The sequence below is a fragment of the Taudactylus pleione genome, unplaced genomic scaffold (genome assembly GCF_031769625.1).
Source record: "Taudactylus pleione unplaced genomic scaffold, aTauple2 ptg000386l, whole genome shotgun sequence".
Lineage (NCBI taxonomy): Eukaryota > Metazoa > Chordata > Amphibia > Anura > Myobatrachidae > Taudactylus > Taudactylus pleione.
Genome location: NW_028284787.1, coordinates 6,480,123 through 6,501,172, shown reverse-complemented (window position 1 = coordinate 6,501,172; position 21,050 = coordinate 6,480,123). Strand labels below are relative to the sequence as shown.

Below are 21,050 nucleotides of genomic sequence, written 5' to 3'. Positions count from 1 at the left end.
TCTCCCATATCCAAAATGCTTGGGACCAAGGGTATTTTGGATAACGGAATATTCCGTATTTTGGAATATTTGCATTTCATAATGAAATATCTTGGGAATAGGACCCCAATATACACGCAGAATGCATTTATGTGTTATATATACCTTATACACACAGCCTGCAGGTAATTTTATACAATATTTTCAATAATTTTGTGGTTCAAGCAAAGTTTGTGTACATACATGAAATTAATTTATGTTTCATATATACCTTATACACACAGTCTGAAGGTAATGTTATACAATATTTTTAATAATTTGTGCCTTAGATAAAGTTTGTGTACATTGAACCATCAAAAATCAAAGGTTTCATTATCTCAGTCATGCCAAAATTATTCCGTATTTCGGAATATTCCGTATTTCGGAATATTTGGATATGGGAGACTCAACCTGTATTATGATATTTGTTCATTATGTGGCATAACTATATAATACTTGTTAACTTAACCAATTGTGATTAATTGTGTTTTTTAGTGTCATTATTTATTTGTTTTAATATATTGTTTATTGATAAAATCACATATTCTTTATTCTACTTCATAGCACTGTGAGTATTTTAATCACCCCAAAAACCATCCAAACCAATGAGCCCTTTCAATAGTAAATTTCTCAACAGCACCACAGATGCCCAGGGCAGTGGTGAGGTCAATCTGAAAAAAAGTAAAGAGGTCAGGGCACCAAGCATTTTCGGGGATACCAATAAACGGTATATTGAAACACTTATGACAATTCGACAAGCCATCAATCTTACTTATAATGGAGAAGACGATCAGACAATATTCTAGAAAGAAGTGGTGGCAACCTCAACATCACTGACACAAGATTCTAAATAAGTGATTCGACTCCTGAGCCACAGCAACTGCAGTGGTCGTCTAAATGCCATCAAACTTCTGTTCAGTCAAGGCCATTAGCATAAGAGACATCACCTTAGCATTTTCAGCAGGAAGTATAACCGAACCAGCTAGAAGGAGGAGGGAATCTGCCAAGAATAATGACCGTGATGCCAAAGAATGTGTTGTGGGTGCATTTGGCATAGGCTTTCAGGGAGTTTTGCATGCTCATGCTGCAGACAGGTTAAACAATTACACCTTCCTACACAGGGCAGATATACACAGGTGAAGGATATGGGGTAATTGGTTTCTTGTTGTACTAGTTAATTAGTGCTTGGTAAGGATGATAAATAGAGGATTGTGCGTTGTGCTGGAGTAGTTGGCTGGTCACTAGATAGATGCTATACTCAGTGACAGGATTGCAGTGTTTTATTTGAAACTGCTGAATGTGAACTTACTGTTGATGTCTTTTCCATCCTGAAAACCTTCAATAAAGTTACAGCAAAGTGGTTCTGCAAACCTGTCTTATTGGCTGACCTAACTTGTTTTTTACAAAATATATATACACTGTAACATATATGCAGAAATAGGACCAGAGGACATGGTTTAGTTTTGTAGCAGCAATTTGTGTCTTGGTCTGAACATTGAGATGTAGAGGGGTGGGGTGGTACTATCAGTCCATTTATGGGTTTTGGGATTGCAGCTATTCTGAACTCTTTTTATGGGTTTTGGGATTGCAGCTATTCTGAACTATTTTGACTTGTGCACTAGTTGGGAGGCCAAGACTTGAACTCCTGTAAGTGTCTGTAAGCCTTACAAATACTTAAAGCCATAGCCTCAAATTGAAGTTTGTGTAGTTGAGTTTTCAGCAGCCTTGATCTTATCAGTGTAAATATTGAAATAAATCACACGAACATCAAAATAATTACTGTTGTATTCAACCTTGGATATAAAGATATGAAAACTGTATTATCATAATATTGTTTTTAATCAAATATTTTTACCTTTCAGAGTTGAAAGCACTTTTATACATTACAAATAAATATACAAACAAACAAAAACCCCACACACCTTTTTCTGATGAGTAATCCGTTCTCAGCTCTCTGTTACTCGTATTTCAGTTCAGGCATCCAGCATAAATAATTTTAATGCACGAGAAGAGAATTGTTCTGAATACTTTCATTATTTCAGTGCATAATAATAGGGAAGTTGATGGTGATATACAGAAATCCATTTGTGTTTTATACTGAATCTACCTTCCTAGAGTGTAGCTCAGTATAGTACCTCAAACCAGGTGTATATTATCTCATCATGTTATATTATTTTAACCATACCACTAACACAAACCCAACGCATAATGAATATCATTATCTACATTTTGCAGGTGTCGACATTAATGATGACGTATTAACCATGTCGACATCATGAATGTAGACCTTCTGCTGTTGACATTCTGACTGCATACCACTAACAACCACGTGTGGCAGTTCTTTTGAGTTTGAGAAGTTGTTTTTTTTTTTTTTTTTTACGCAATCTTTTTATTGAAAACAACATCAGCAGCAGACATAGAAAAAGGCACAAACAGGTCAAGGTGGTAATAGACAAAATCGATAAGATAAAAATTGTAAATAGGATTCAGACAGACTACATATATCGACAACTGCTCAGCCTAAATCAAGTCTAGAGTAACTATAAGTAGTATCAGATTGAAAAAAGAACACAGAGTAAGAATATTAGTAAAGGAGAGGAAAAGCAGAGGGGTAGAGGAAGGGAAAAAAAAAGTTATCCGCCTCATCTATGAAAACAAATTGAAAGGGGGGGGGGGGGAGCTGAAGTGGACAATGTAATCTGGGGACTCCTTGATTTCCAGCCAATCAAATCAGATGGCAGTGAAAGCAGAAGACATCAATTTAGAGGAAGACGTAGGGTCAATCCATGATCATGTAGAGATCGACTCTTTGGAACCACTGTGATATAGGGGGCCATGTGTGGGACTTTCAAAGGCATGTAGTTGTTGCTCTCACTGCATTCACGGAGTAATGATTTCTTAAATTGGGAAATGGATATATCCATGAAATTGAAAAGCCAAAATGTAGGCGTATCAGGAAGCGAGCGACCAGTGATTTTTTCCAACATCTCACAGACTGTCCGCCAGAAGTCCGCCAACACCGGGCAGTGCCACCAAATATGGAGCGTAATGCCCGACACTTGACCACACCTCCACCAGAGATCATGGAGATCCAGGAACAATGAGGATGAGAAAGAGAGAAAAAACTCCAAACTTCGGGGTCTGTGTACTAAACCTTGGAGAGAGATAAAGTGGATGGAGGTAAAATACCAACTAATCAACTGTCACTTTATAGGCTGTGTTTGAAAAATGACAGGAGCTGACTGGTTGGTAGTTTATCTGCATCACCTTTAGCTCTCTCCAAGGTTTAGTACATAGACACCACCCAATGTCAAGGGATGATTAAATTTTCTCTGTACGGCACTTAATATCATAATTGGCGCTATATAGTTAAACAAGAATAGTAATGGTCTCTTTTTAAAGAACACAATGCCCTTCTCACTATGTAAAGTCAATTATCATTAACTGCTCCCTGTATTAAACTTTCTATGTTGTTTTTATTAAAATATTTGATAGTCTTTAATTCAGTTTGTGTCATTATAATTTTTCTGAACAGTATATAGCAGTGGCAAATGCAGGATTTCTTGAGGGGGGGTTTCCCAATTGCTTGATTTTAGAGTGAGCGTGGCCTGTCCCTGAAGAGTGCATAATTAGCACTTATCCAGCTTTAATATGTTACATACAAAGTATATTGTGTTTCATAATTCCAGCATATAAGGACCAGCAATCACAGTATGCCATTAAATACGGCAGTAGGTTCATCCTGTCTGAGCAGAATGTTTTTCTTCAGATATGGGCATCATTCCAGAGCATTGGAGCAAGTCCAGGAGTCTGAGGGAGCAGCAGAAGAACAGCACTGCCCTGGACATATATGTACATTTTGGTCTCCTTATGTACTGGATAGTGTATTATTATACAGTACTAATTATTAACCCTATTGATGGTTTATAGCAGTGCACCCCTAACAGTGCATGTTTTCCACATCTCCTAGTTGGTGCACAGGTATATTACTGGCTGACACATTTTAAAAGATCCACAGTTGGTGCTAATCATTTCATTTGTGATACTGAGAAGAAAATGTAGCACTAGTAATATTCTATTATATTACTATTTCTATTGTGGCCATGGTGTGTGCTGGGGAGGGGGGTTTCCAGGCAAACAGAAACCCCCCCTGCATTTGCCTATGTATTGGGATATTATGTACAATGATTTAGAACTACTTTTTACAAAATCACCTTTATGTTTATGTCCTAGATTACTTTAGTTGCACAGAAAATCTTTAATATTTTTGTTTTAATTTTAGTTGCGACCTACTGAATTACCTTGCTTTGGAAAGGGGTTGAATAAAGGAGGTTTTCATATGTTATTTGATAATGACCCTGGTAATCTTATCTTATTTTATTTTATGTTTTATTTAGTATCGGAGGTGTAGATCATGGGATCTGTTGCACAAGGAGCATATAAATGCAGGACGTACCGTGCAAGTAAGTAGAATATGTACTTTTGTACAATATTGTAAATGTTTCCATTTGGAAGCTTTTATTTTATGTTCTGTGCAATAAGAGATACATGTATGCTATTTAAAGAGAATCTGACTCTAGGGAGGGGGAGTTTTAACTATGCTCTGGATAAGTGAGGCAAACATTGGCCCTCATTCAGAGCCGCTCGTTAGCGGCAGTACGCTCGTTCCGAGCGATGTTTGCACATCTGCGCATGCGTACGGTTTTTAGTACGCATGCGCGAACCAGTCAGTGCTGCCGAAAATCGTTTGTACGCTATATAGCGAGTGCCTGCTATTTTGAGTGACAGAATGAGGCGTATGTGGGTGGTAACAGGGGAAGGTGCTTGAAAATGGGGAGTGGAGATCCGAACGCAGGCGTGCTTAAAGGTCAAAACGGGCGTTTTATGGGTGTGTATATTTAAAACAGCAGCGTCAGTGACCACGTCACAGGGTTATTTTAGAGCCAGATCTGCTCGCAAATTTGTGGTAGCACAATATGCGCGCTCCCGCGGTCGAATGCGACGGCAGGTTTGATGTGCTGCACATCAGACATGACGATATCGCATTGTTGTTCCATCATTCATAACATCGCTCTAATACGATATGTCGGGACTTATCGTCTCGGTACAATGAATTTATTCCATTTTGGAATAAGGCTGTAACATAACAAAATGTGGAAAAAGTGAAGTGCTGTGAATACTTTCCGGATGCACTGTATATATATATATATATATATATGTATATATATATATATATATATATATACATACTGTATGTGTGTATATATATATATAGATATATATATATATATATCCGGGAGGTCGGAGGCTGGCGTCCCTCAGGTGAGTTAACTATGGATTGATTTTATGGCTTTATATGTTTGTCATGTATGTAAGTTTTATTTGTACTGCTGTCCCTGACGAAGGGGGGAACCCCCGAAACGTCGGCTTAATAAAGGACCTTTTTATTCATCTATATCAGTCTATGGAGTATATATGAGAGAGATAGTTATAGATATATATAAATATATGTATATATATATACATAAATATATAAATTGACAAAAAGATAGATAAAAAGCAGAGAGTGCACACTTGTGAGTAGTTATCTTTACTAAATTTCAAAAGCATGTACATCTAGGATTAAAACAATAAACTTCACCAAGAGCAGGTATTGCTGGTTTCACAGTTCATTAGCAGCAGCAGCATGCATCTGAGCATCCTGTCTGCAGTTAGAGATTCAGGACTTCATTCAGAGTCGGTCGTTAGCGGCCGCTCGGTCGTACCCAGCGATGTTCGCAAAGCAGCGCATTCGTAAGTTTTGCAATGCGCGTGCGCAAACTAGCTGTTGCGATCGGAAATTTCTCTCTCCTTGAACTTGGCCAGGTCGTTAGTTTGAGTGACAGGATGAGGCGTTTGTGGGTGGTAACAGGGGAAGGTGCTTGTGAACGGGGGAGTGGAGATCCGAACACAGGCGTGCCTGACTATGCAGACGGCGTTTTATGGGAGTGCATAATTAACTAAATAGTGTCATGGCACATGTGACATGGGAGGTTTTTACACTGACTTGTTCAACCTTAAGCTCTACGACCAGCTCCGATGGTCTCGATTAATCCTTATGTGCCCGGAGATTACGTGTATTGTGAACGAGAAGGGGGCGTATTTTTAGTCTTACGGCCGCATCCTCCCCTTGCTCGTCCAGCTAACGATCCCATCTTAACGACGCAACTTGCGAGCGCTTCATTTGCATATCCGGCCCCTTTTCCCTTATGACCGAGCGGCCGCAACGACCGACTCTGAATGAGGTCCTCAGTCTCACCAGAATCACTCCATGACATTTGATGACATCCAATTATAGTGATGAAACATGTTGGGCGTAGCCACCAATGTATGAATTATTCATGTCATGGAGTGATTCTGGTGAGACTGTTAATGGGGTACTGCAACTATGTTAACACACAGGTCCAGGAACTTATACCGCATTCTATGCGTTAATGGCTGTTAATTCAACGGATGAGAAAAAGGGGCTCTAATTGAATTGCTCCAAGCGTTAAAGTCAGAGGCTACCACCCTTTTTCACACCCATTAAATTAATTGGGCTAATTGAATTCCCCCCCTTAGTCGCACACATATAAACAAGTGTAGCAAATCAAATTAATCAGTGCAGTCTCATGAAGCAACCAAGACACATTTTTTTGGGACAAATAACCAAAAAAGATGTTTAGCACAAGCCGAGTTGCACAGGACCTGGCTCGCTGAGAAGGGCTGTTTGCCTCCACTGCAGCAATAGTGTATGAGGACACATCTGTACATACAAATAGGAGGAAATTTAATTGGCATATAGGTATGGCGTTGAGTTCAAACCTGCCGCACATTGTCAGCAATTGAAAGCAAAGGTGGAAAGTCACATGGGAAGTTGGGTCTGATTGGGCAAGACAACACTTTTGTTCTAACAGATAATTGCCAAATATTCCTTTACAATATGGTCTGATGTTATTCAGTGAACTAGCCTGGCTGGACTGAAGCAAAATACCCAGTATCAAATGGGATGAAAGATTGTACAGTATGTCAAAAGGGAATCTAGCCCTACTTGTATGCTTTAAGCTAGCTACACACTGTCAGATTTTTTTGATCTGGACGAGATATGGGGCGATTTTTTAGCAAATTGCCTGCCCCAATATCTGTGCTACACATTATACAATTTTTCCATAGCAGCTAGCGATTTTTCACCACACCACACTGATGTTGCATATGACCACCCACAAGGATGATGGCATAGTGACAGGAGAACATAGGAAACATGGGCAGATTATTGAAAATACGCGCACACTGCTCAATATTGGGAATTTGAGGCCGAGATTTTCGTTCTTGACCGACAGATCAGATAATTGAAGGAATGCGTTTGTGGATGTTTTCATACCTTTGTATCGGTGAAACACTGAAACAATCGTTCATACACACTATACAATAAATTAGATCGATCACCCGATTATTTGCAAATCGGCCCAATAATTGCATAGTGTGTAGGTAACTTTACATAAAGAAGTGATGCTGACAGATAAGAACGAAGAGAGGAGTGAAATATAATGGAATATATGATGCCCAGTCACAGGATATTCAGTATGAGACTTCTACCTTTTGGCCTCTCAAATGTGCCAAGCGTGTTTATGAAACAAATGACCGTCATCACTGCTTTTCTCAGAACCATGGGAATCAAGAATCATTCCATATCTAGACAACTTAAAAAAAATCAAAGCTGGTTGGAGCCACTGCTCTAATTCAAAACACAGAATAAAACTCTCATGGATGAATTGTGGATTATCTAAAATCCAATATTTTTTTTTTTACAGAAAAACAAAAACCTTTTATATACATCAAAAGGATTCTCTCTTTACAGAATCTTATCAGATCTACATTTCAGTATAAGATTGTGTGCAAGATGGTGTCCTCCTTCAAAACGGCACAATTTGCTCAGTCTCAAGTCTTCAAGAATGTTTGAGATCGAACTATCGAGGTGGGTCCCAATTTGGTTAGGTGGAATAAATTGAGAAGGCATCCCTGGATTTCTTCTTTATTCTTACCCCTGACCCCTCTATTTGGTAACCCCGACTACCCCCCCCAGGTCTCTCTAGTTCTGCATTTCATATTGGAGTCCTACAGGTTTGCCAGCTGGTGAGCGGTGAGGGGTGTGCTCTTTTGGTTCTATACAATCTAAATGGGCATTGCCTGGAGCTGAGATTTGGCGTTATCTACAATTTAAACATTTTGTCCAAAGCTGTGTTATACAGCTGGCCTGCAGTGGACCACTAACTTTTTTTGAGGACATGTGCCTGGCCCCCTCACATCCGTAGCATTTGTTATAAACTGTTGATTGAGAATGCATTCCTAGAGCCCCCTAAATACACTAGCGACTGGGAACTGGATTTGCAGATTTTGTTAGATTTGCAAGATTAGAATAAGGTATTTCTTAACACATTTGCAAGCTATGTTAGTTAGTCATAGAAGCTCAATACAAGGTGTTATGTCCCTGGTATAGGTGCCCCCAGAATCTAGCAAAAATGTTTTCCAGTGTTTCTGACATGTTGGAGGTGTAACTATGCGGAGGGCTCATCAATTCACATCTGGTGGGATTGTCTAGCTCTGCGCCCCTTTTGGGAGAATGTTATTTCTCTTTCTACAGCAATCCTGGGTAATGCAGTTCCCTCTAATGCCCTTTTTTGGCTTTTGAATTTATATCCTGGACCTTTGACTACTTACAAAAAATCCCTTCTTAAATACCTCAATAGTGCTGCGAAGGCTGTAGTCCCGGTAAATTGGTAATCTACATCTCCTCCCTCTCTTAAAGAATGGTTCACCAGGAAAGATCTATATACAGTACAGATGTGTCCTTGCTCATCTACTGTAGCTTCAAGATGCCATGCAGCGCGATTATTCTTGGCGTGAATGAGCTGCCAGGTTCCGTGCAACTCTGCTAGTCTCGGACACCAGGAGACTGTACTGATTAATTTGATATGAGACACCTGTATATCTGTGTGCGACTGTAAACAGAACTTGGCGTGGAAAAAAGCTGTGGGCGCTGCATCGTAGAACTTCTCATGGTGATTCAGAAACTCAGTTGCCCACAGATATAAAACTGTTCCATATCAAATTAGTCTCCTGGTGCTTCCTATTCACATCACCTTGCGATGCATTAGACGCATTTTTGGCGAGAAAAGTCTCTAAAAAGGCACAAATCACTAGGGTATCAAGGGACCAGGAGTGCCGAGAGGGGCTGTTTGGTGCGACTGCAGCAAAGATGAGGACACATCTGTATGACTTTGTATGACCTCTGTTTAGGGGAAGAGAAATATAGGAACTTTTGCTCAACCTGGTGCTTATGGTTGGAGTTTAAGTCATCTGTGACTTATACTGATGCTAATGTTTGAGTTCCTGGCACACTAGGTATACTACTTCACCACTTTACCTTTCCATCCCCTTCCATTTGTTTTGTTTTGTCTCGTTTATGGTTATGACTCCTCTTTAGGTATTTTTAATAGTCCTTCAAGCAGGGGCGTGACTACTTATTTGAAGTAGGGATGTGCACCGACCCCCATGTTTTGGTTTTGGATCTGGATCTCCCCTGGTTTTGGATCTGGATTGGTTTTGCCAAAACCTCACCTCCGTGTTTTGTTTTCGGGTTTTGGTTTTGGATCTGGATTTTTTCTTAAAAAATCAAAAATCTGCTAAGATCACATAAAATTGGCCTTTTTTTGTTCCTACAGTATTAATAACCTCAATAACATTTATTTCCACTCGTTTCCAGTCAATTTTGACCAGCTCACAATATTGATTTTTTAATCTAGTTAAAGGGCCAAAAGGTTGCATCCAGCTTGCTTGCTCAAAACTGATTGATATAATTATTCATAGAGTTGAGTACTGTGCAAAGATGATGGTTGGCATATCCTTGAGGATTGAAGAATTGATAGTTTGTGCTAAAATTGATAATAAATTAATGAAAAAACAATGCATTGGTGCAGCCCCGGGCTGAATAATTAATAATAAAAAGAAATTCATTGGTGCAGCCCCTGGCTGTAAAATTGATAATAAATTAATTTAAAAACAAATCATTGGTCCTAAACCAACCATAACATTAATTTAAAATGTCAGGCAGCAATGCCCCAACAAGCACATAATGGAAGGAAAAAGATGCAAGATGGAATAGTCTCCCACCCACCCTTATGTTGTATACAAAACAGGACATTCACGGTTTAACAAACCAATCAATTCAGCGACAAGGACTGCCAATTGTGGCTGAAATAATTGGTTTGTTTGGACCCCCATAAAACAAGCTGCCAATGTGCATTGGACATGGAAATGAAAATGATCCCATACACAAACTGGCTTTACATTACAAGTTGTCGTCATCCCCATTAGTGTGTACATCCTCTTCTTCACACAATATTAATTCATCCCCGCTGGAATCCACCATAGGTGCCTCTGTAAATTTTTTTATGTAATTGTTGGTTGAAGTCTTCCTCGTGGAATTTGTAATTAATTTTAATGAACATCATCTTTTCCACATTTCGAGGAAGTAACCTCCTACGCCGATTACCGAAAGAGTTTTCAGTGCAGCTGGCAACCTTGTCAGAGTACACTCTGGAGGGTGGGCAACTTAAGTAATGCAAAGCCAGTTTGTGTATGGGACTCCAAATTGCCTCTTTTTCCTGCCAGTACTGTAAGGGACTGTCTGACATGCCTATTAGGATGTTATCTCTGAAATAGTCCTCCACCATTCTGTGAATGAAGACCGTATCACACATAGTCACGGTAGACATGTCACTAGTAGGAAGTGCTCTCAGGCCCGACCAGATGTCATTTTTTGGTGAATGATCTGTATGACCAGCAGGCATTCTGTAAGGGAAATTTAGTTTTTTTCCTGGCAGCTGCAGAAACTGAAGGAGGAGATGATGGCGTTTCACGTGCGGCTGCATCTGACAATTTTTTTTACCATTAGCTCTTTGCATAGTTTTAGATTTCGGTCTGTTGGAAAAAAACTCACAAGGTAGGACTTAAACCTAGGATCCAGAATGGTCGCCAAAATATGCTTTTCAGATTTCAATAGATTGACGACTCTTGGATTCTGGTGAAGTGAGTCAAGGGCTTGATCCACCAGTCCGACATACCTTGTGCAATCGCTCCGTTTCAGCTGTTTTTGCAAAAGTCTGATGAGGGCAATGACCTGACTCAAGCTGGCAGTGTCTGAACTAACTTCATGTGTGGCAACTTAAAAGGATTTGAGAACCTTGCACAACACGGAAATTATTCTCCACTGCGCTTGAGTAAGGTGCATTTCCCCTCCACGGCCTATGTCATAGGCCGTTGTATAACCCTGGATGGCCTTTTGCTGTTCCTTCATCTGCGGAAGAATATAGAGGGTAGAATTCCACCGAGTTACCACCTCTTGCTTCAGCGGATGGCAGGGCAAATTTAACAGTACCTGCTGGTCATGCAGTCTTCGACAAGCGGTTGCCGAATGTCAAAATGTCCGGATATTTTGCAGGCCACCGAGAGCATCTCCTGCACGCCCATGTCATTTTTAAAAACATGTTGCACCACCAAATTAATTGTGTGAGCACAACATGGGACATGTTGGAATTTGCCTACATGTAATACTCTCACAATATTGGTGGCATTGTCTGAAATCACAAATCTCGAGGAGAGTCGAAGTGGGGTAAGCCATTTAGCAATGATTTCCCTGAGTTTTTCTAAGAGGTTCTCTGCGGTATGCCTCTTAGTGAAACCAGTTATACAAAGAGTAGCCTGCCTCTGTATCAGCTGTCTTTTGGTAGATGTTGCTGCTGCTGTAGGCAAGACACCTACCCAGTGGGCTGTCACAGTCATGTAATCCTTTGTTAACCCTGTCCCACTTGTCCACATATCAGTGGTCAAGTGGAGAGTGGGTACAACGGCATTTCTGAGGACATTAATAAGGTTTTTTTTAATGTCCTTGTAGACTTGGAATTGCTGTTCTAGCAAAGTGGAATCTAGAAGGGATCTGGTAGCAAGGACACAGGACCTTAATTAACTGTTGAAAACCCACTGCAGTAATGGCGGATACTGGACGCACATCTAATACCAGCATAGCTGTTATGATGTCAGTAATCTGCTGTGCAACTGGGTGATTGCTGTCATACTTGTTTGCCCTTGCAAACGATTGTATGACAGGTAATTGTTTTTTGGAGGATACACTACAAGTAGACTTCCTCCTGGTCCCCTTCTGGGATGAAGATCCACTCACAGCACCAACAGCAGCAACAGGCGTAGTCATCAAGGATTCTTCTGAGGAATCACAGATAGGAGAGGAGTCAATCATGCTTCGAATAACAACATTGGATGCAGCAGGACTACTCCTAATGACGAATGAGGATGTTGATGATGCAGGTGCTGGTGGTGGAGATCGAAGGCGCTTGGATCCCACAGAGAGAGAGCAGGTAGGTGACACTGGACTTGTTATGTTTTGAGTTTTTGGAACTTTCGACATAGACTTTGATATTTGATGAATGCGCTCCAAGTGATGTAACAAGGAGGAGGTTCCTAAGTGGTTTAGGTCCCTCCCTCTACTCACTCTTGCTTGGCAATGGTAACATATGGCTTGACAACTGTTGTCTGGATTGGGGTGGAAATAATTCTACAGGTGAGAAGTGGATTTTTTTGTCTTTTGCCCCGGCATGACAACAATGGGCTTTGGCTTTTTCAATCCATGTGCAACAGCTGTTGCCTTACTTACATAAAAGACATCCTCGACATCAACATCCTCACCACCAACATCTTCATTTATTATTTATTTATTTATTACCAGTTATTTATATAGCGCACACATATTCCGCAGCGCTTTACAGAGAATATTCGGCCATTCACATCAGTCCCTGCCCCAGTGGAGCTTACACTCTATATTCCCTACCACATGCGCACACACATACACATATACACACTAGGGGTAATTTTGTTAGGAGCCAATTAACCTACCAGTATATTTTTGGAGTGTGGGAGGAAACCGGAGTACCCGGGGGAAACCCACGCAAGCACAGGGAGAATATACAAACTCCACACAGTTAGGGCCGTAGTGGGTATCGAACCAATGACCTCAGTGCTGTGAGGCAGTAATGCTACCATTACACCGTCTGTGCTGCCCTACATCAACATCCTCATCATCCGTAGCGTCTTCAACTACCAAAATATCCTCCTCCATGTGCAATTCCACAGAAGCATCCTCACTGACTAAGTCTGCAAGATGTTGACTGCCCTTCCCCACATTTACAGAGGGCACACAAATGACACAGAAAACTTGTAGGAATCTCCAGTACACTAGTATTTAGGTCTGGCTCACACATGGCAACCGCGAACACATTTGCACTCTCCTCGGGGATTTGTGATTTCGATTTCTCAGGACACACAGTTGGTTTTTCCGGAGCTGTCTTACTCTTCTTAACAACTTTCAGTTTTTTTTAATGGTACCACCACCACCACTACTACTACAAGCAGAAGGGCTATCAGAACTATCAGTCATCATAAATGTCGTGAATGGCATATTGCCAATTTTTTATTTATCTAAAGGCAACTTGCCTTTCGATTTTTTTTTTTTTACTACAGTAAAAGTAGCTTTACCATATCCATGGTGTGACTTAACCCCTGGGGCACGGGCTTTCATAGAGGACGAGGAAGTTGACTGCCTTGCATCATCATGATGACTGCTGGCGGCAGCTACAACATGTGATTCTTGGCCTTGCTCTCCTGTCATGTTACAGCCCTCCATATTTTCTGTGGTCTTGAAGCAGTGTCACAAGCACCAATAGTGTAGCCAAGGTGCGGTTACAAAATTCACACATGTGCAGTCATGCGCACACAGAAAAAAAATAGACAAAAGACACCTTTTTTTTATTTATTTTTTATTTTCGGGTCCAGAACTTGGGCCAAGAGCACAGATTGATGAAGACTGGAGTCGGGCAGCACTAGGTTGCAACTTGCGTTGCTGCTGTATATTGTGCGGCTAAGCCTAACATGCACACACAGGAAAAAAGTAGACAAAAGACACTATTTTTTTGGGGGGGGGGGGCGGGGGTTCGGGTCCAGAACTTGGGCCTAGAGCACAGATTGATGACGACTGGAGTCGGGCAGCACTGGGTTGCAACTTGCATTGCTGCTGTAACTTGTGCTGCTAAGCCTAACACGCACACAGAAAATGAATAGACAAAAGTCACGGGAACTTGGGCCCAGATGGACGCAACAGACAGCACAGCACCAGCCCAGATGGACGTAGCAGACAACACAGCACCAGCCCAGATGGATCAGCAACAGCCCAGATGGACGCAGCAGACAGCACAGCACCAGCACCAGATGGATCAGCAACAGCAGCAGCCCAGATGGACACAGCAGACGGTACAGCAGTGACAGCACCAGATGGATCAGCAGTGCACCAGCCCAGGACACAGCAGACAGCACAGCACCAGCACGGTAAGTACTACCTCTCCCATCCCTACACTACCCACCCTCCCTGTTCAGTCTCCACAGCCGGAGTGAAATGGCTGCCGCCGTGTGGTCCCTTATATACATAGAGACGAAAGCCTACGAGCCGCGAGATTTCGTCTCTTTGGTTTTGCCTCGGTTTGAGATCCGGGGCTGGCGGGGAAACCGAATGCACGTTCGGTTCTCGTCCCGGATCTCAAAATTCGGGTGGGTTCGGATCTCTGAGATCCGATCCCACTCATCTCTAATTTGAAGGCCCCTTAGCAAAAGTGTGTAAGGCCCCTATGTACCACCCAATTGAGAAAAATTTCTATAACACATGTAACAATGGGCCCCGAAGCTCTGGGCACCATAGCAGCTGCACCCCTTGCACCTATTGTAGTTAGCCCATAAGTCCATGTACTGTTTATATTTCAACATATTGTACTGTATTATGTGGATGTCTATATGCTTTCCTTATGCTGGCCATACACGCTACAATTATCTGGACGATCCGCCCGATATCGGCTGATCATCGCGATAATTGTAGCGTGTGGGGGGGCGACCGAGGGTTAAATATTGCTCGGTCGGGCATGCCGGATTGTCCAGCATGCCCATCCGATGCGATATTTAGCGGGTAAACTGTCGGCCGCATCGGGCAGTGTATGCCCAGCGGGGCCGACAGACAGACATTTCCTGTGTTCCTTCCTACGGAAGGAACAGGGAAATGTCTCCACCCCCGGGGGCGGAGCGCGGATGTCGGGCTATACACTGTGAGATTTCTCTCACAGTGTATGCTGGCGACTTCTGCTGCTGGCAGGCTGCCAGATAAAATGTCTGTCGGTCTGACAGGCATTTTATCTGGTAGTGTATGCCCAGCATTAGTGTTGTTCCCATATTGTTCTTGGATATTTTTTTGTTGACTATTATATGTTTATGTTTGTCAAAAATTCAATAAACATGTATTGCAAAAAAATAAAAACTATCTAGGTGGAACAGATCTCAGTTACAGATAAGATACCAATGCATCATACTGTCCCCCAGGATAGAACAGTCTATCCTCAACAAAGGTTGTCCATTCAACATCTTGAACTCCAACATAAGAACAACAAATGCCTTTCTCATGAGAACTGTGACATTTCTGTCTATGTTTCTGGGACATCGTAAGGTTGTCTCAATCATTATCATTGTCTCAATCATTATCCTGGAGCTCAGGGCAGTATCCTGCACTCCGATTCTTCTCCAATGTCTTTCCCCGAAGGTACAGGCAGACAGTGCCACTGATGTGGTGTGTCTGAACCATGGGAAAGACACAGAGAGAGCTCAAACAATGCATGAACTGAGTAAATTATGAGGTTGGCCGAAAGCTTAATTTTATTCTAAGGACACTTGCAGTACTTTCAGCAGTCCAGACTTTCCTCCTTTTACTCCCCGGTAGTCATGTGAATTAGTGCTGTAAACTCGCTCATGGAAACATGGAAGTCAATCTTCCTTCTTGTCATTTCTTCTAATATCTGAACTAGGAGCCTTCTCCTTCAATATTTTAGATGTTGTCATGAATTCAAAGATTTATGTCCACAGAACAGAAGAGGTCTGTCATAGTGATTGTTTTTTATGGTTTTTCTATGCCAGCATCTAAACAAACAATCCATTGCTAAATGGATTATGGCTGTAATACGACAGGTTTACATGTTGGCGAATAAGCCTATACCTTAAAAGGCGGGAGCCCATTTGGATAGATCCTTTGGGGTTTCTTGGGAGACTATACATGGTGCTTTTGCAGAGCAGCTTTGCAGAATGGCCACATGGTCTTCATTGCACACTTTTGTTTGAGTCTATTGGTTTGATACATTTGCCTCTAAGGTTGCCAGTGTTTCATACAGGACACGAGTGTTCCCACCCTTAAGGATAGCTATGGGACATTCCAGAGTCTCCAATGTCCTCCATAGAAAATATGAGAAAGTAGAAGTTTTGTACATACCATTAATTCATTTTCTCTGTTCTCATGGAGGGACAATGGATGATTTTCCTCACTGTCCATTATAGTTCATGCAGTATTTTTTAATTAAGTTTAATTGTTGTATATTGTAATATTTCAGTTGTATTGTTACATAATACGTTCTTGTCCCTCTCCTACTACACTGCACCTGTCATATAGGACTATGGGGGTCATTCAGACCCGCTCGCGAGCAAAGGACGCTCGCAAGCGGGTCAATGTTGCCCCACTGCGCATGCGCACGACGGAGGGAGCTCCGTCGTGCGCATGCGCGAGACCCGGATAGCGACAGGCTCTCCATCGCTCCGGGTCTCGCAACAAAGGGGGCGTGCTGTCGATGTTGATTGACAGCACGCCCCCTTTAGTGGGCGTGCCGGTGGCGTGGCTGCCAGACGGAGGTGTTCCCATGGGAACGCCTACCGTCTGTAGCCAGACTAGTGATGTCAGTGGGAGTGATTTTGGCTCTGATAGAGCCAAAATCACTCCCGGGCTTGCGGCATGCGCACGACGGAGCTCCCTCTGTCGTGCGCATGCGTCTCGTCGCAAGCCCGATGGTCGCGATGGTCAAAGACCATCGCGACCATCCTTTTGGCCGCTCGCATATGCTGTGGTTGGTCACCCACAGCTATGCGAGCGGCCAGGAGGCCGCTCCATTTTCAGGTAGGAGGGCACTGATTCAGAGCGAGCGCTCTGGTCAGAGCGTTCAGCTCTGAATCAGGCCCTATGTTAGCTAAAAACCTGAATTCCTTGATAGTTGGTGGGGTATAGATTGGGTGGAGCGGCTAACAGTTTGGCCCAGACTCCTTGTGACATCTGCTATACCCCAGAGTCTCCAGTGTCCCCCAGAGAATCAGATAAAAGTGTTTAATGGGAAGTACACATTTATTTTACTACCATGCATATATTACAATATAACCACAAACGGTATTGCATTTTTTACTGTATATTCTATTTACTGGGGAAGTCCCTAAACCAAAACCGTAGGCAAACCTTACATTATATGTGGGACGTACAAATAGGGGTGCTTTCTAAATTAGTAATATATTGCACGTCTACATGTTTTGCGGTTTGTTAAAGAACAATCTTGGGTTCTAAGATGTTATAGATAAATGTTATGCTATGTTGTGTCCTAAACCCTGCCGGACCTGGAAGTTTCTACAAAGTTGAAACTAAACAGATAGGAATAGGGCCTGATTCACTACAGATCACTACTGCGTTCACAGATCTGATTACGCACGCAGGTCTGCTGAGAAAATATGCTAATGAATGCAATCGCAAAGGCGTCGCACAGCAAGTATAGAGACTCCCACTACTGCTATCTTGCATCCATAACACCTTGCTGTCCTGCGTATACATGAGGAACATCGAGTAACATCGGCCCCTCACGCACAATTACAACAGGTATGACCTTACTCAGAAATTGCTAACCTCGTTGCACGCAGTGAGTAAACAAGCTGCATATGGCGTCGCAGTGGCTAATTTATGCATGCCCATGCAACAGCGTTCAAATGGACAGACACGCCTGCGTTGCTCCATCCACTCCCCCGTCACCATCTTCATATGATGATGTCCCATCCATCAGTCTGCGATGGCTTTGTTTCTGTGTAGGTGATCGCTGTGCGATCGCAATGCTACCTTGCGCACTGCGGTATATGCACAGTATGCACAATCGGCCGATCTGCATACACTGTTGCAATTGCGAACCGTGATGAATCGGGCCCATAATACAATACGGCTGATTCCTACAGGAATGGCACAGAAACAGACAAATCTCAGGTGCACAACTCCAAATTATTAATAATATAACCTTGGCCATGATTATGCTTAAAACCTCTATTGATTGCAAAATTTTATTGCATTTATATATATTATTATTAATAATTTGGAGTTGTGCACCTGAGATTTGTCTGTTTCTGTGCCTGCAATTAGTCTCATCAGGTAGCACCTCCCATTATATATATAGTCCCATATACTCCATTTAATATGCTTTATTGCACTTCTGAGGGAAAGGAGACGCCCTCATTCTGGACTAGCACCCTTGGTTTCAAAGCATGGAGTATGGTAATGTATATGCACACTGTATTAGGCACAATTCTAGGTTAGTCCTACAAGTTATATACTGTAGTGCAACTTTGGTTCATTTTTGGGGTGTGGGTCCCCCTGGATTGCGTTGGTCAATCTGTCTCAGGGCACCGCATTATAACACATTTTCCTTTATAACACATTTTAACCCTTCACTGTGTGTTTAATATATGTGTACTTCACTTTTTTATTTTCATTCTTTATATGCAGCTGCTCCTAACTATCTCTTTACACTGCACTTTTCTTACTATGGTGGTGCCCTGGGGCGGCTTGGCTGGGCCAGTTTTGGGGGGTCCTGCGCTCTGGATTTGAACCCTAGTATGTTAGGGACCTACCCGAAAGAGATTACCTGGATATGGTGGGTAGGCCCATAACCTTGGCCATAATTATGCTAAAAACCTCTATTGATTGCAAATTTTTATTGCATTTATATATATTATTAATAATTTGGAGTTGGGCACCTGAGATTTGTCTGTTTCTGTGCCTGCAATTAGTCTCATCAGGTAGCACCTCCCATTATATATATAGTCAGGTTGTGCAGTCCGGAAATCTTTCCCATATACTCCTACAGGAATGGTATAATCCTGTGGAAAAGAACAATTGCAGTGTATCACCGTCCTCTCATATAAGTCCCAATGCTAGGTACTTAGGGTATGTAGTCAGCATGCCTCCACACGGCATGCCGACAGACTATATCCCGGCTCCAGAATACTGTCCGCTGGCATGCCGAAGGTAAGTGTCGGGGGGGTTAGGGTTAGGCACTAGGGGGTGGGTTAGGGTTAGGCACTAAGGGGGGAGGGATAGCGTACTGACCAACAAGTGTCGGTATGCTAGCCATTTCGGGATGCCGGCATCTGGATTTTGACAGCCGGGATCCCGAGCGCTGGCATCCCATACCCAACCCGGTACGTAGATGTTTTTGTTTTTTTTAACCGGTGGGATCAGGTATAAAAAATGACAGCAATCACAAATTTACTTGATTGGTTGTTGTATAGGGATAAAATAATCCTGATGGAGGATAAGGAAATTAGTATACTGTATGATTGACGGTTGGCTCATACCCCAATTGCGGTAATGACTTGCAGTTGCAGCGTTTCTGTGTTAATCTGCCGTATCACAGTCTCCAGCACTGGATTAGAAGAGTTTGTGAATACAATGTAACAATTAATTAGATATGTAGTATAATTGAGACAAGTCTATTGTGTGCCGCATCCCATCACAAATCCAATGTGATCACTGTAAATAGGCTGCAATTGCAGCCCCATTTCCAAATTATTTAGTCGGTCTCTGATCTTTTAATATAATTGCCTGCTATATTCATCAGAGACTAGTACAGTGAAATTCTAATATTCTTAAGACTGACATGTCTCCAGTGGCGATGGTGTGAAGCACTTAGTGGGGGTCCATGAGCACTTAGCACTCTGGCTATCGTCAGGTGCTGGTATATCGCTCTGCTAACAGACCGTGTGTGCAGGTTTAAGTTGGTCGGCACTTGATCACCAGAAAAGCTGAAGGCTGCTTCCGGGCAGGTTCTCTCTTGGAACAATTTGTATTAATAATATTTAGAATTCTCAATATGTTCTTGAATGTCCACTTGATCCACAATTAATATTCAGTCTATTTGGACAGATAAGTTCTTATGCCCTGTTGAAACAAACTGCTGTTACTAAGTAGCACAGGGAGGCTGTGTGTGATTGCTGTCTGGGCAATCCAGAGTGGAGGATACCTGGGGTCTGGAGAGGCTGCAGTTGTGTGCGCAATCACGAAGTGCTGGCAGTAGGGGAGTCGGTGGTTCAGGACCGAAGCTTCTCCTTGTGCTAGTGTACCGACGTAGTGCTTCCGAAGGGAAGGGCAAACGTACGTATCACCTGGTTGGGGCTTCCTCAGTGCAATCAATATTTACACAAGCGCAGCGATAACATTTGCTTAATTTTTCCTTGTGAAGGTTTGCACACCTTCTTCACATCGACAGCAGCTGTGTGTATGTATAGTATGTCTAATGGCGTTTAAGTGCCATTGACAACTTTTTTTTTAATATTTCTATTGTCTTTTGGTCCTGGAAGTTAACGAACAAGCTTTGGTCACAACACTGTGCCTGATTTTCAGTCGGCTCGTCATCATCTGGAAAGTAAATATTTGCCGGCGTAATGCTAATGTGACTATACACGTCTTCATGCATATGCATCGCAGCGCCTCACTATTTTGTTTGCTGATGCAGCTGTCCTCACTCGTATTGCACACCCACAGAACGGTTCTCTTGCATGCCTTTGTGTTGTTGCTGTCCAGTTGCCACCCAGAAACAAGAAATCTAGTTATACAACACCTTAGCGCATCCCGGTAAAGCAGCCTCTAGTGGACACACGTGGGTACCTTATACCCCTTGTCACAAAATACATATATGTGTGACTACCGGGTGGCGCTAAAACCATAGAATAAAGGAAAACTTTGTTACTCTTTTTTGGTCCCTCGTAGAACAGTGTAACAGGCAATTTTC

General features: G+C 42.3%; 1 protein-coding gene across 5 annotated transcripts in view; it reads left to right on the top strand.

Moving 5' to 3' along the window:
• Positions 1 to 21,050, top strand: part of STX17 (syntaxin 17) — a 328,399-nt gene that overhangs the window by 55,656 nt on the left and 251,693 nt on the right. For all 5 annotated transcript variants that reach the window (XM_088445683.1, XM_088445679.1, XM_088445680.1 and 2 more), the window contains one exon: positions 4,416 to 4,481. In XM_088445683.1, coding sequence (XP_088301809.1) covers positions 4,416 to 4,481 — 66 coding nt within the window. The remainder of the gene's footprint in view (positions 1 to 4,415; positions 4,482 to 21,050) is intronic.